The 15898-nt window shown below is 41.4% G+C and overlaps 1 protein-coding gene across 2 annotated transcripts; it reads left to right on the top strand.

Moving 5' to 3' along the window:
- The first annotated feature begins 516 nt into the window (after positions 1 to 516).
- On the top strand, positions 517 to 14323 carry HEY2 (hes related family bHLH transcription factor with YRPW motif 2). 2 transcript variants are annotated; one of them, XM_059700250.1, is made up of 5 exons: positions 517 to 745; positions 2648 to 2726; positions 2853 to 2936; positions 5698 to 5779; positions 9145 to 14323. In XM_059700250.1, exons 1-5 carry the CDS (start codon positions 663 to 665, stop codon positions 9831 to 9833), a joined length of 1017 nt encoding a protein of 338 aa, XP_059556233.1. In that variant the 5' UTR covers positions 517 to 662; the 3' UTR covers positions 9834 to 14323. The 2 variants fall into 2 exon arrangements, with proteins under 2 accessions (XP_059556233.1, XP_059556234.1); XM_059700251.1 differs by having other exon boundaries at positions 611 to 1220.
- Positions 14324 to 15898: the final 1575 nt, after the last annotated feature.

Genomic DNA, 15898 nt, shown 5'->3' on the forward strand with positions numbered 1-15898 from the left:
AGGGACAGCCGAGCGGGGCGGCTCCCGACGTCACACGCGCCCGCTCACACGCAGCCACGCGCTCGGGTTCCTCTTTAAACCCAGGCCCGACACTTGCCCGGCGGACGGCGGGGTGAGGAGGAGGAGGAGGAGGAGGAGGGCCGCAGCCCGAGGGCCCCGCGCCCGCCCCGCGCCGGCCCTCCTCGCGGCGCCCGCGCCCGGGGCTGCGCGCTTCCCTCGCTGCAGACAGACACCTGGTGCTCGCGCTCGCCGCCGCCCGTGCCCGCCCGCGCGCCGCTCCTGCGCCCCAGGTGTGGAGGCGGGTTCCCACGCTTCTGCCCCAGCCTGGAGGCAGGCGAGGGCAGGGGCGGCCCACCTCTCCGCCCCAGCCAATCGCGGGCCACGCCGGCCCCGAGGAGGCGGGGCCCGCCGGGGCGCCGGGGGCCGGCGGGAGGGAGGTGCGCGCGTGGGCCCCGCCCGCCGGGGGGGGCGTGTCCGGCGCCGGTCTTGCCGCAGAGCTGGGCTGCGGCGTGGGAAACAGCCCGGAGGAGCCGACCGCGCCGCCGCGGGAGCCGCGCCTGCCGGGCCCGGGGAGGGGGTGAGGAGGCCGGCAGGGAGGTCGCTGTGCCGCGCTGGGCATCCGTGTCTCCGGCCGGGCTGCGCCCCGCGCCCTTTTCGCCGCGATGAAGCGCCCCTGCGAGGAGACGACCTCGGAGAGCGACCTGGACGAGACCATCGACGTGGGAAGCGAGAACAATTACTCGGGGTGAGCGCGCGCTCGGAGCCCGAGGTGTCGGGGAGCTTTGTGTGGGACGGCTCCGTGGGAATCTCCAGGCTCCTTTCCGCGGCGTCCTCACGAAGAGGGGGAAGTTTTGCCGGAGAAACGTTGAGTGGTGGGCGCTCGGGAACGTGCGTGGAGTGGGGCGAGGGCGGTGGGTTTTCACTCTAGGGGTGCAGCGCAGCGGATGGGGACGCCTGAAAGTGCGGGAGTTGGCCGGGATTGTTGCCCGGCTGTCTGCACCCGGCCGGCCGATAAACAGGTCCCGGCGACGGGCGACGCCCCCGCCACTGAAGCTGCCGAAATGGGCCAAGAGCAAAGAAAAATTGGTGTTTTTAAAAGAGACTAAAAAGCTAAGTTGCTTTATGGAGAAACTGAAGCGACGTGCAGTGTCCCCGCTAAGCAGGGTGCGCGCTCGGGTCGACCATGTGTGTCTTGGCTGACAGCAGAGTGAGTGACAGATGTAAGGATCGTTTCGGGCGTTATTCCTTTGACTGCCGGTTCTTAAGTCTGGGAAAGATCGGGGTCGCGATCACAGAAGCCAGACCTCCACTTCCCAGTGGCAGGGGGAGATTACCGAGGCATTTTAGTGCCGGGCGGGTCAAATGATAATTGCTTCTAATTGGCATCCCCAGAAGCACCTTAATTATTTATCTGCAACTGTCACTCAAAGAGCAAAATTCTTCCTACCTTTTGGAAAACTTTCAATGCTGTTTTATTTTCTTTCTTTCTTTTAATGCTATTCTTCTAATACATACAAACCAAAGCCTGATATCAGCAAGAGCAAAGACATTTACATGAAACATTGTTTACAAAGTATCTTCTAATTATTAAAGTGTCGGTCATCTTAAAAAATAAGAACAGAAAAAACAGAAGATGCCCTGTGAAAGGCGAAACCAGATGAGAATGGGTGGGAATGAGGAGGACATTTAATTCAGAAATAAGATCCAGAAGTGAGAAGATGAAGTACTAACAGCCTGATCTGTGCAACATTTCTAAAATGGAAGAACAAATAACAGGAACCCTGGAAAATCTGAGAACATAAAGAATTATAGAATCCATGAATTATGAAGAGTAACAGATACAAACTAGAAAGGGTGGCAAATATTCTAAGTGGCAAAATAATGATTTGATTGAACTCTCAGTATAAAATAATCTTTTCATTAGGAAACTCAAGATGATGTGCAGCTCCTGGAGGTTTCGTTTTCAAAGTAAAACCCTTACCTGGTAGCTGATCTGATTTTAATTTTCTTATCAGTGGCATTTTTACTTTGGAGCGTTCTTTTGGAAGATTCGGATACAAAACATTAAATTTGTCATTTTTTTTCCCCGTTGTGAGATATGACTAATTGAAATAGTAAGATAACGTGTGTTTATTTTAAAGATTGCATCTAGAGACAACCGTGTGACATGTGATGGTTGTATATCTGTTTGGTAGTGGTGCTAAACATGGCCTTTATTTTAAAATAGCTTTGCTTTGTTCAGTATGTTTGAACGGAAAGAGGAGGAGGATGCTACTAGAGACTAGTTGACTTTTAAGAAACATTTATGAGTGGCACTAGGAAGTGCTAATATCTAATTTCTCACCCTGACTGCCCATAATTATTTTACTAGGAGACTTAATAAAAGTTTAGGGATGTTTTTGCCAATGGATTTGGCATCTAAATTACTCATTAAAACTTTTCTTTTTTTAAGCCACCATTCATTCCTACCTGAAAAGAGATATAGGCTGGAAGCAAAGTATGTTAAGAGTAAAGCAAGAATTAAGAATAAAGTAACACAGATCTCAACTGAGAAATCACCCTCAATGTTTAATGGGTGGCATCAAGTACTCAGAAGAAACTATTGTTATGTTAATTAAGCACCTGACATACTCTTCCTATTTCATAGGCAAAGTTCTAGCTCTGTGATTAGATCGAATTCTCCAACAACAACATCTCAGATTATGGCAAGAAAGAAAAGGAGAGGGGTATGTGATTTTTTTTCTTTTTATTTCATGTTATGCAGCCTAATGTGTAGCAGTTGTTTTTTTTCATCATGAGTAATTTTATCATTTGTGTATTCATAAACTTTTGTTTTGCTTTCTTTGGGATAGATAATAGAGAAAAGGCGTCGAGATCGGATAAATAACAGTTTATCCGAGTTGAGGCGACTGGTGCCAACTGCTTTTGAAAAACAAGTAAGCTATCCTCACCCCTGACCACCCCAACCAAAAAGCTCAAAAAATCTGATTCTCTCATCTGGGAAAGCCTGTTAAAGCTTTTTAAAATAATGGTGTATGTGCCCTGATCTGGCACAGAGCAGTGATTTCAATAAAATGCTTTGTTGTGGCAAAACTATTAAAAACATAATCCATCGTGAAGTTGAAAAACATTTCCATTCTTGGGCTTATTTTCCCCTTAAGGGTAACAGTGTTCATGCTTTCTCTGTTCTTTCTATGAAGACCAGTGGTGGTTTTGTTTAAAACCAAGATGTATGTGGTATTCTTTAAAAAAAAAAAAAAAAAAAAAAAAAAGGAGGATATCATGTGTGAAATTTCATTTTTGTTTCAAACAGTTTAAGAAAAATAAGCTTTTTATTTTAAAAATTACCAAAGCCCAGGAAGTAACATCTCCAGCTCTATTTTCTAAATAACTTATACAAATACAATTTATTTACCAACCCACATGGTTTCATTTTTAATCCCTGGGTTAACAGAATAATGCTCGATTTGGAGCATCTTTTTGGAAGTTTGGTAAAAATCAAACTAGCCATATGCCCTTTTCAGAATTCACATATTCCTTTACAAAAAAAAAAAAAAAAAAGATTTTTCACACTTAGTAGAGTAGGAAGCCAAATATGTAAATATTTCTTTGTCGTTTTAGAAAAGTTTTTCCTCCTGCCACCATGGCTAATGGCATAGATTTCTAACAGCATCTTTCAAAGAATGTGGCATCATAACCTTGTTGAAAATACTTTCAATTTAATTCAAGTAGAATATAAGACAGCAATTGTTTGTTTATTTCATTTTGTTGTTTATTTCATGAACCAAACTAACATTACAAAGCCCTCAGAAATTATCCAGAAACTACAATTTTGTTATTAGTCACGTTCACTGAAACTACTGTACATCTTCATGGAAAAATTGAGCACTGACAGAAGTACAAGATGTAATATGCTATTGATTACATATGTTTAAGAGAAACACAGGCACCCATTCTATGTGCTGAAACTGCCTTTGATTAGGTAAATGTAGTGTGGAAACAGTAGTTTGGATTAGTAGCAGTAGGCTGAAACGGAAGATATCATTATTTAGTGATATTTTTACTTTGAGTACTGAAATACCTAGTTATGAGGAACCATCAGTTTGGTGTGGTTTTTGTTGTTGTTGTTCTTTTTCTTTCTTTCTTTTCTTAAATGTCAATTTAAAACAAACCTTAAAAGCAAACCTCAGCTGTTTGGCAGCGAGTGACCGTAAATACAGACTTTCCCATTTGCAGAGCTTGGCTACCAACCCTTGGTGAGCTGGCCCTGTCACAATATGATTAGAAGGGTATTTAGTCAAGCAGTTTAAATACCTGGCATTGAGCTGATAATTTTCACGAAACAAGTAACGCATAGGAACCTGAAATAAACTTCTATTTCCTCTTCTGAGAAAAACATATTGGTTTAATTATTTAGCTCCTCCAGGAAATTAGAAGCCACCCACAGCACTCTGAGACAGTTTGAGGTGGCACTTTTTTCAATTGGTTTCTAGAAGTTGCTTTATTTTAAAAAGTAGGGACATAAAAATACATTTCAAAGACAATTTTATTAAGAACTATTTTAAAGGGTTTAAATATCCTTACATGTTGCTGATGCTTACTAGATAAGTAGTAAATTATGCTTTCTTATTTATGATCTTGAAATTCACAGTGACACCTGCTGGTAATTATTGGAAAACATATTAAAAGTCTTCCCTTTTTTATTTTTTGGTTCTGCTTAGCCGAGGTCTAGTATGAATTAAAAACTTAGTAAAATTTTTTATTTTTATTTTATTTTTCTAGCTGGAAAGTCAAAACATTTTATTTTAAAATGTTAGAAAAGTATTAAGAGAGATATGTCCATTATATAACCAAGAATGTTAAGCCGAACCGGTTTGGCTCAGTGGATAGAGTGTTGGCCTGCGGACTGAGGGGTCCTGGGTTCGATTCCAGTCAAGGGCATGTACCTTGATTGTGGGCACATCCCCAGTAGGGGGCGTGCAGGAGGCAGCTGATCGATCTCTCTCATCGATGTTTCTAACTCTCTATCCCTCTCCCTTCTTCTCTGTAAAAAAAATCAATAATATATATATATTTTTTAAAAAGAATGTTAAATATTTGGAAACTAAATCTTCTAAAATGTGGCAGGTACTTTCAGAGAGTTAAATATTGCAAATTATTGTACCATATGTCTTCTTTAATACCAATAATGTTTGATATGATGAAAAAATACCAAGACCAACTAATTATTCAATCATAGTCACCAAGTCAGGGTTCAACAATAATTTGAGATTCTATTTCCTTATCCTCCATAGTTGTATGCAACTGATCTAGACTTGAGCATTATATAGGACTATTGGATGTTCTATATAATTAGATAATGCAATTAAATATACTATTAACCAAGATACTGATTGGATGCAAAGTTTGAGATTTTCACAATTGTAATTTTGGTGAAGTAATATTGTGGAGTATAGCTATTCTTATGATAAAAATATTATACTTTTTAACCTTTAAAAGTTGAAATGGCAACTATCTGTCATTAGGTGTGACATAGTAATTAGAGTTTTCATTTAAAGTTTGGAAGGAATTCAGATTTTTCTGTGAAAAAAATTAAACTTAGAATTTTCTAGTGAGAAGGAAAATTGAAAATCCAGTATAAAATGTCCCAAATTTGTTTCCATAGAACTTACAAGACTTTATTACTTGTTTATGCAGGGATCTGCAAAGTTAGAAAAAGCTGAAATATTACAAATGACAGTGGATCATTTGAAGATGCTTCAGGCAACAGGGGGTAAAGGTAAGTAGGTGACTTCATTTTCCCCACCCCTTTCCACTTTTCTTTTTTCACCCCTCCCCTCCTCCCCTCCCCAAGATTGTAAGGAAGTCATAGTTGAGCGGTTCTTTAACAAGCTGGGATAGGAGGTCCCAGATTAAAGCCGTGGAAATCAATGCTAATGGCAGGATTGAACTCGTGGGAAAGAACTTCTGGAACAAAAGGAGCACTTGACCCTGGGCTTGTGTTTGCTTTCATAATACTGTGGGAGTGAAGCTTCATTCACAGCAGCCCGGTCAGAGATTTGTTTGGGACTTCAGAAGCACATGCTGGAATCTGTACAGAAAGACAAAACAAACACACAAACATCCAAACATAAACAGGAGGTTAAAGGCAATCTTTTCTCTTTTTCTTCTTTCTCTTCCCCAAAGCCCCCCATTAAATCAGAGCTAGAACTCAGTATAATGCAGCTATTCCAACGGAAGTGACTCTAGAATTACTCTCATTGTTGTTTTCAGATTTGGGTTGGTTTTGGATTCAGACCAGACAGAGCATTTGAAGTGCAGGTAGTGAATCTCTATTGGAAACCGTTAATGGAGCAGTCATTCCTAACCAGAGCAAATAGGAGAAGGTTCCCTGGGCCCAGTTCCCTGGAGAGATGTTCTCTGTATTCCATAGTGATTTGGGGAAGAATTGTTTAGGGCAGCCGTGGGCAAACTATGTATTGTCATAGTTTGCCATAGATGAAGGCAGAAAAGGGGCATTGGAGGCAAGTAGCTGTTTACCAGTTGGTATAGAAGTAGTTCAGTATTTAACTCCACTATGGCCATGCTGCTGAGGACCTGTGGAACACAGCCCTGGCCATCACCTCTAAATCCAAGACCAACCAAAATCTGAAAACAGCATGAGAGTAATTCTAGGGCCACTTCCTTTGGAATAGCTGCATTACACTGAGTTCTAGCTCTGATTTAATGGAGGCTTGGGGGAAGGAAACGAAGAACAAGAGGAAAAGATTGCCTCTAACCTCCTGGTTTTGTTCCGATATTTGTGTGTCAGGGAGGCTGATCATTGTACAGGGAGGCCCACGTGCTGTGACTTACCATTGGTTACACCTTCTCAAGGAACCATCCTGAATGAATGGGCGTGGGTTTTTAAACTTCGGTTCAGTAAAATGTAACCCGAAGTATAGCATGCAAGCATTCTTACATAATGGAGAAGAGAATGGATGAAATCTTAAGAGCCAAGGATCCCGCCCAGGTTGGCCACTGCCTCACCTGTGACCAGACACAGAAAAGTGCACTGTTGCACTATGAGGCCGACACTAGTCTCTGAGCTCCGCGGCCCCTCCAGCCCCACGCTGCCATCTGCACCGATTGAGTTAGTGGTGGTGCAAGAAAAGTTGTTTGTTTGCCCTGCCTCCCTTGGCATCGTTAACCACATGACTGAGAATTCTTATCAACATTTCAAATATTTGGCCTGAGCTATACTTGTAAAGAGTAATATTGTTCTTATGCCTTACTATAAAAACTAAGTTCTGTCTTGGTTGCTATTCTTGGCTACCTGAACAGTCCTAAAATTCAAAGCAGAATAGTTTATGAACACACATTTCCAAGCAAGCACCTACAAGTGGCCTGGCTGCCAGGTCATTAAACAGGTCACCAAGCTGGAGAATATGTGGGCCTTGAAGAGAAGGGCTGGCAGTGTGGGCTTACATCGCCCAAGACTCACAACTGCTATAAGGGCCTCATAGTGTGCTGATGTCTTAGAGCATGGACTCTAGTTGGGTTGCCTGTTTACAAATCCTGGCACTGTCCTGTAGTTGCTCTGTGATGCTTGGTAAATTACTGACCCTCTCCGAGCCCCATGTTCCTCATCTGTAAAGTGAGAACAGTGCTAGTGTCCACTTCACAAGGTTGTGAGTTTGTTCACTGAAAGCTGTAGAGCAGTGGTGGCACAGGTGATGTGGTATAGACCTGTGTGCTGTACTATAATTTTTGGCCCAAGATTCATTCATAGGAGGCAGCTGCTCATCGTCATTTCCCTCTGTATTCACCAACAGGATAGGAATTGGCATACTTTCTGTTCCTTAAGATGCAACAGAGAACTCAGTGACATACAGCAACATGTAGCTGGCAAACCACAAATTTCAAATTTTTTCATGCCTGTTCATGAAAATTCTTGGAAGCTCTGAGGGTTACAATCCTGTTGGTTCGTTGTTGTTGTTTTTTACAGTCTACCTTGATGTTGCCATGGTGTCTAGAGAGGATTTGGTAGAGTAACCTAAATTTCTAAATCTCTCTGGGTTTCTGAACTCGGTCTACACTGGTGATTACCTCCCTCCTCTTCTCTCATGGGAGACAGAGTCCGCAAAGGCCCACAGAGAACCCTGAGGACGCTCCCGTGAAATCTTTTCCATGGAGGAGGCTTCTTTAAGGAGAGCTTTTCCTTCTAATCCCAGGGAGTTTGTTGCTAACTCTGCATAAGTCTTCATCTTCCACATTTCATGATGCTGTCTTATATCAGCTTTGTGCTGTTGTTACTGTTTTAATAGGGTATATTTTTGTTCCAGATGTTTTTTGGGCCTTCCAAATTTCAGTTCAAATTCTAGCTTTAAGACTTTTGACTATTATGACTATTATTTTCCAAAGTGCTTGAGATACAGAATAAGATAGTCTAATAATGAATAGATGATAAATGAAACATTTTGTTTTTATTGGATTTTTTCATACCAAGTAATGACAACATGTTTTCACTTTGTTGATTTAAAAAAAGCCACTGAGAGTCAAGAAGCATTTTTTTAAAAAAAATTTAAGATACAGTAAGTGTTGGTGCAAGAAAAGTCCTTTGTTTGAAAGTCCCCAAGCCGCTAAAATGCATTTTACCTCTCTGTTTACCGCCAAGAGAGCGGATGTTTCAGAAAAGCCCTTTAATCTATAGCTCATGTGACAGAGACAGCGCCTGGAACGCTGTGTCACCATGAAAAAATTCGACTAGGGAATTTCACTAGTCCACAATACAGAAGGAGAAACACCACTTTTTCCCCCTGGAAGTATTTGAAACATGCATGTTCTTAATCACACACACACACATACACACACACACCAACCACACCCCCAGCCCCCACTGTGAAATTTGGTTGCAAGAACAACTGTAGTACCCAGCAATGCCAGAGTAGTCACACATGTGAATTGCAAAGCGTACTTTCTACACTCTCTTAACTTCTGCACAGATTGCAACCATAAGTAGCTGGCAACGTTTTCAGAAAGGATGGTGGTTCTGCTTCAATCTTCTGAAGGGCAGAGTGGGACCTAGTTGGTAGGACTCTCAGTAACTGGGTCCTTTTCTCCTCGCTCTCTCCTGGCCCCCACTTTGCTCAAACCTCCCTTTAGGCTACTTCGATGCACACGCGCTTGCCATGGACTTCATGAGCATCGGGTTCCGGGAGTGCCTGACGGAAGTGGCCCGGTATCTGAGCTCCGTGGAAGGCCTGGACTCCGCGGACCCCCTGCGGGTGCGGCTGGTCTCCCACCTCAGCACGTGCGCCTCGCAGCGGGAAGCAGCGGCCATGACCTCCTCCCTGGCCCACCACCACCACCCGCTGCACCCGCACCACTGGGCCGCGGCCTTCCACCATCTGCCCGCAGCCCTGCTCCAGCCCAACGGACTCCACGCCTCGGAGTCCACGCCCTGCCGCCTCTCCACGACCTCAGACGTGCCTCCTGCCCACGGCTCCGCGCTCCTCACGGCCACGTTTGCCCACGCGGATTCTGCCCTTCGGATGCCATCGACGGGCAGCGTGGCCCCCTGCGTGCCGCCCCTCTCCACCTCGCTCTTGTCCCTCTCGGCCACGGTCCACGCGGCCGCCGCAGCCGCCACCGCGGCGGCGCACAGCTTCCCCCTGTCCTTCGCGGGGGCCTTCCCCATGCTCCCCCCAAACGCCGCCGCTGCCGCGGTGGCAGCCGCCACAGCCATCAGCCCGCCCTTGTCCGTATCAGCCACATCCAGCCCTCAGCAGACGAGCAGTGGAACTAACAGTAAACCTTACCGACCCTGGGGGACAGAAGTGGGCGCTTTTTGAGTTGTCATTGAACTTGTTGCCATGGTAACTGAAAGTCCTGCATGTCAGCATCTGCACCGGAAGGCCGCCGTACAGATGTCTACAGACCCACCAAGGAACAGTGAAGCTATTTGAGACACACACCTCACAAGTGGAAATGTGGTATTAGCGATCTGTTTTCTTTCTTGTGGTTGGTTAAGGCAGCTTGGTAACTGACGTCAGCAACGTTTGAGAACTTCACACTTGCTTCCATGTAGAATTTTCCCGGAAAGTAAAAGGGTGTACCATCCAGCCTTGCCTCGGTATATCCAAATTGGAGAAGAAAAAGGCCCTGACTGAATTCTCTTGAAACTAGATGGGGAAAAAATATTCGTGTTTCCTAAGTGCCTGAGCTAGTGAAGTTTTGTTCTGAGCATGGAACATTGCACAAGTGACGAGTGTAGAAGTTAGGTTAAGAAGGGAGAGGGACAGAAGTCTTGCGTTAGGCTGCAGACATACAGTGCCAGGGAAGAGTACTCTGTTGAAACCAACAGGTTTTTATTGGCCAAAAGGATTGCTGAAAATAATTTTCAAGTTGAAAGACCGAGTTTTATCTTAGTTTGCTTTCTTTGTACAGACTTGCCAAGTGGTGACATTCAGCAATACACTGGTATAAGCAATTATTCCGTCAGTGCTCAGATTAGCAAGCATTCTGCCTTGTCTGCAAACCCCGAGGCACCTTTTTCTTTCATGGCTCAGAATGTGGTGCTTCTTCTATAAACCATACGTTTATGGAGTACACCCAGGAGCAGTGACCTACTGTGTGCCCACCAGAGGCTAGCTGATTCATGCCAACTTGAAAACTCGAGTTTGTAAAAGTTTAGCATAATTTATTCCGTTTCGTTTGGACTATTTCCACATATGTATCCTCTTCATTTTGTCCCGATGACGTGTACTATCCTTGTCATCCTTTTGGGAGAAGTAGCATTTCTGGAGGTGATGAGACAGGGAGGTAGGTAGATAGATAGCATTTGGAACAGAAAAGCCACGATTTTTAAATGCTCTTTGTCAAGCTCAAGATTGCGTTTGACCCCCAAATCAAGATGAATGTATGCAATGGGATGTACATAAATTAGTTTGTCCATGCCTAGACTAGTGCTACATAATGGTGTTTTGGTTTCATTTTGTTTTGTTTTTTATTTTGTTTAATGACAAAATAATCTCTTAATACATTGAAATTGAGCACATGAGATTTTATGTTTGAAAGATAAAGACACAGCATGTATTATTATTATGCACTTCATTTCTCTGCTGTGTGGAGAAAGCAATAAAGAAGAATGTTAAACATTATGCAACATTATACTTTTAAATATTTGTTTTAAAATTACTGTACCTAGTCCTTTTTGCATTACTTTGTAACCTTTTTCTATGCAAAAGTCTACATATCACTAATTAAATGAAGTCCTTTTTGACCATTTTTATGTGGATGAGTTGCTTTGCAGAATGTAAAGTTGATATGAATTTCAAGCAAGGCCTTCCTTCACTAACAAATTAAGCCAGGGCTTTTCTTTTGCTCTTTCACAGCTTGCTTGAAATTAGTTTTTATCTGAGCTTGTAAATCTATTAAGCATAGGTGGGTAAGACATTATTTGGAGGCAGGAAATGATCCGTTTCCTTTGTCTTTTATTCTTAACCACGGTTCTTGGAAAAGTGCAAATACAAGAACTCTAAATAATACTAGTAGTATGCTGGACGTGGGGTAATATGCTAGGCTGTGTCATACGTTTTATAACTCAAAAACATTTGTAGTGTTTTTAAAAATCACATGCGTACATGAAGGGCGTATATATGCCTCTTGATGATGAATCCTCTATATCTACCTCACTGCCAATTTCTTTTGATGCTGTAGGAATTATGCAGATATCCCCCCTTCAATAAAGCCTGAAAGAGACCATTTCAGAGTTCCCAAAGCTATTGGGCCAAACATATGAAAAATTAAGAAAGAATGCTCTTATTATGCATTTCACTTATGCTCAAAGCTAAAGGAAAAAGTGGGAGGCTTTTAGTTTTAAAAAATCAAGCGTATAGTTTATCTAATTTCTTCTGTCTGGAAGTGGGTAAAAAAAAATGAGCAAAAACAGATCACCATGTTCCTTCTTTGTGAAGCTCTCTGGTTATTAAATTTTCTGTTAGCTCTGATGGAATTAGGTAGCAAATAAGAAAATGGATTTAGTAGTATTTGAAGTTTGCTTTTTAATCACGATTTGTGGGCTGCTGGCATAGAAATGATTTTTATTATCTAATAGTTGATCCTGTGCCTATTGTAATGTCAGCATTTAAAGAATTCTTTTCCTATTTTGGAATGTAAAGTGTTTTAGAGAGCAGGAATTTTTTTTTTTAAATTTAGATTAAATATTTTAAGATAAATCCCCTTCCTCCTTTCTTCTCTTTCTTTTCCTCTTTGTTTTTTTCATACATTTTTTCTTCCCCGTTTCATAAGGGTTATTATTTTTCAGTTTAATTGATTGAAATATTTGCAAACCAACTTGCCACCTAGTTGCTAAGGGTTAACAGTGTTCCTAAAGAAAATCATTATCAGTAATTTATTAATTGGTTCTTGATCAGTGTTTCACATCATCAGCTTTTAACATTACATTTCACTCATTTCTATTAACTTTACCCTTGAGTTTTCCATCTCTGATCAAATGTGTTTTTTTAAAGTATGTTGTTATTGTTTCTTAGAGAGAGAGGAACAGAGAGATAAAAACATCGACGAGAGAGGAACATCATTGACTGGCATGAACATCATGGCCCTTACTGGGGATAGAGCCGCCTCCAGGGCCTGTGCCCTGACCGGGAATCAAATGGGAGACCTATTGGTTTCTTGGTCAACCACTGAGCCACACCGACTGGGTTGATCAAACGTTTTTTGAAATTGGTGTTCTACCTTTAGTTGTGGTGATTTTCGTGTTTGCTACCAAAATGGAAAAAAACCAACAAACAGGAAAACAAAACAAAACAAAAAACACCACTTTTTATATTTCAAGGGGAAAAAGAACATTTAGGATTTGATTTATTGGTGCTTTTATTTGTGTAAAAGTCCCAAAATTAACTCACAGGATTTTTGGTAGAAAAAAGGGGGGGGGTGGGAAGGGGGAGGAGAGAAAAGCAAAAGGGAACATTTTTAGAAAATTGAGTTTTCCCAATGTTAAAAGCCGTATGTATGCCTAACTAGAACAGTTTTGTATTTCACATCAGTGCGCCAGGAGAGGTTTATTGAATAACTGCTGTGTACCCAGCACTGTGCTGTATGTATGTCAGGTTTTGAATGGTGTGTTGTCCCACATGACAGTGACAGGTATGGCTGCCACCCTAGCTTTTACAGGGACCCTCAAAAGAAAGAGGCGACCTAAGAGTGAGGAAAGGGGTTTCTGGAAACTGGCTGGGGAGGCTTTTTCTCTCCTTGGAATCTTGCTATGACAAATATGGTATTTCCTATCATATTGGAAGAAATCTGTGGTACTTTTAAAGCAATGTTGAAACATTAAAAAGACCAGCTATTAACTAGAGGTATGGCTGTTTGACCTACAAATATATGTGTACCAAAAATCTTAATGAAGCCTTTGGATGATCTTCCGTATATATTAAACTTATTTCTTTTACCAATAATTAAGTTACCACAAAGTAAGAGCAAAGCCACCTTAGGTAATATCAACACAAAGTAAGATGATTTTTGAACTCCATATTTTCCTAAATATGATTCCATCACTCTAAAGATCTTCTATTGGTTTGGGGTCAGTTTTTATGGAAAAGAACCACCACAACATAACTTTACACATTAATCATAAGGTATCCCAATTTCCAGAGTGGAAAAATGAAAAACAAACAAAACACAAGCATTTTGGATTTGAGGCAATAATATCACTTAATATTATATTTGAATGCAAATTGAAAAACCCATGGCTAAGATATGAATAGATTAAAATGTTGCTGATTTAGCTTACTTTAAATATATCAGGATAGGATCCTAATCAAATCAAAGAATCTGGGTTGACTTTGTAAACTTAATAATCTAAAGATAGATGTGTTTTTTAAGCTTTTCATGTTTTTATTGCACAATGGGACTAATCCTAGTTCTGCGTTTTACTGGAGAATGGAATTTGACTTCCCTTGTAATTGTTTTAAGATCTAAGCAATAACAGAGTCTGTGAACATTTCAGCAACTACAACAAAGCATTACAGCAAATATGACATCATAAACGGTGACTATTGCTCATATTCTTTGGAAGGATAAGTCTTTGAACTCAGTGGGAGATCCTAAAAAAAAGAAAAGAAAAGAAAAGTCCCTTAGCTTCCACGGACACTTGTATGAGGCGTCAGAGGCATATGAGAAATGGTTCCCTAGGGACTAGGTGGCACTTTCTCCCTCATTTCTAACTTCAAAGGAATAGACAGGAGTGGGGTTGGTCAGAGAATAGGGCCTCCTCTGTAACTGACAGGACCCACTGTAAGTCACAGGTCCAAAAAGAAAATGTAATACTGGTTGTTCTCTGTGCTAAGTTCCATGCTAAGTGCTTGAAATCTCTTATTTAAGACCATAGCTGTGCTATGGCCTAGATGGCATTACTATCTTGACATTGCATATTAACTGTTGGAGAATAAGAGGTTAACTGTCCACGATTATACCTAACAGTATGAGCTATGACCCAAACCAAACCTGCCGATTCTGAAGCCCATATCTTTTACCTTAGACAGTGGTTTTTTGGACTCCGATTCATTCAGACCAACCGAAAGTATTTCAACTTGCCTGGGATCACTTTGAACTAATGACAAGAGTAAATCTGTCTATGGTTTTAGGATAAAAATTTCCACCATCTCACCCTTTTATGTAAGGATAAGAAAAGAATAACTCCATTCTATCACATAACATAAAAGAAAATGAGTTTGTCAGTTCCTTAATTTTAACTTTCAACTTTTAAGCCAGTCGCACCTACCTTCATTTGTGAACTTAACTGTAAATATGAGGCAAAATGGTGAAGTGTTAAGACTAGATCTCTGAGTAAATTGAGTTTCAAAAAAAACCCCTGTCTTTCATTGGGTGTAAAATATAAGAGAATGCTGGATTATACTGAATGTTTACACATTCCAAGTCCATCATATCATAAAATAACATTATTCCTTTGGCCTATGAAGACCTGCCCAATAACCCACTCACTTTAATAATTCTCATTATTGCCCTAACCGGTTTGGCTCAGTGGATAGAGCGTCAGCCTGCAGACTGAAGGGTCCCAGGTTTGATTCTGGTCAAGGGCATGTACCTTGGTTGTGGGCACATCCCCAGTGCGGGGTGTGCAGGAGGCAGCTGATCGATTTTTCTCTCTCATCGATGTTTCTAACTCTCTATCCCTCTCCCTTCCTCTCTGTAAAAAAATCAATAAAATATTTTTTAAAAAAATAATTCTCATTATCAGGAAGGGCTTTTCAACTAACGTAAACTTCAGCCTACAGTTAAGCATGCTTTCTATAGCAGTTAACAGCTTACTATGTGTATTATTTTTAAAAAACCTGATAATCAGAGGCATGTATATGTTCCTTTAACTTCTAAGTCTTCCTAAAACTGAATTTTCTGTTTCCTTAACCTCTGTTGTCTATGGGACTGAAGAAATTTATGCATGTGAAGTGGTATATGTATGTAATTGAATGCCTTATATATAAACTTTTCTTTAAGCGAGAGAAAGAGGTTGAATATCTTTGGCAAGTTAACCTAAAGCTTCTTGCACATAAGTTTGCCTTGTTAATAGTTTTGAGTTTCCATTGCAGCAACAACAAAGTCACATTTTCTCGTGTGTACGAAAAAGAATTTTGCAAAGAATGGCTATTTTCATAATGTTCCACTTGTACAAGTCGGGTGATAAATTTAAAATTGCTCATAAACTCCTAAAACAACTGCGTAATGGAATTAACCCCTCCTTCCCTAATTATAAACTATCAAACTGAAGATTATTTATCATAGTATAAAACTCCGCTTCCTAGATCTTTCACTACTTCTTTTTAAACCGTTTTCCTTAATTACAGAAAACCTAAAGCCCCCCCCCCCTTTTCTTTTT

Source organism: Myotis daubentonii, chromosome 6 (assembly GCF_963259705.1).
Source record: "Myotis daubentonii chromosome 6, mMyoDau2.1, whole genome shotgun sequence".
Classification (NCBI taxonomy): domain Eukaryota; kingdom Metazoa; phylum Chordata; class Mammalia; order Chiroptera; family Vespertilionidae; genus Myotis; species Myotis daubentonii.

Bases quoted from the DNA above. Each gene is read 5' to 3' on its own strand.
- HEY2 (XM_059700250.1), top strand. From the start codon at position 663: ATGAAGCGCCCCTGCGAGGAGACGACCTCGGAGAGCGACCTGGACGAG. The intron at 2,937-5,697 runs GTAAGCTATCCT...TTGTTTATGCAG, and splicing joins CAACTGCTTTTGAAAAACAA to GGATCTGCAAAGTTAGAAAA. The intron at 5,780-9,144 runs GTAAGTAGGTGA...ACCTCCCTTTAG, and splicing joins TCAGGCAACAGGGGGTAAAG to GCTACTTCGATGCACACGCG.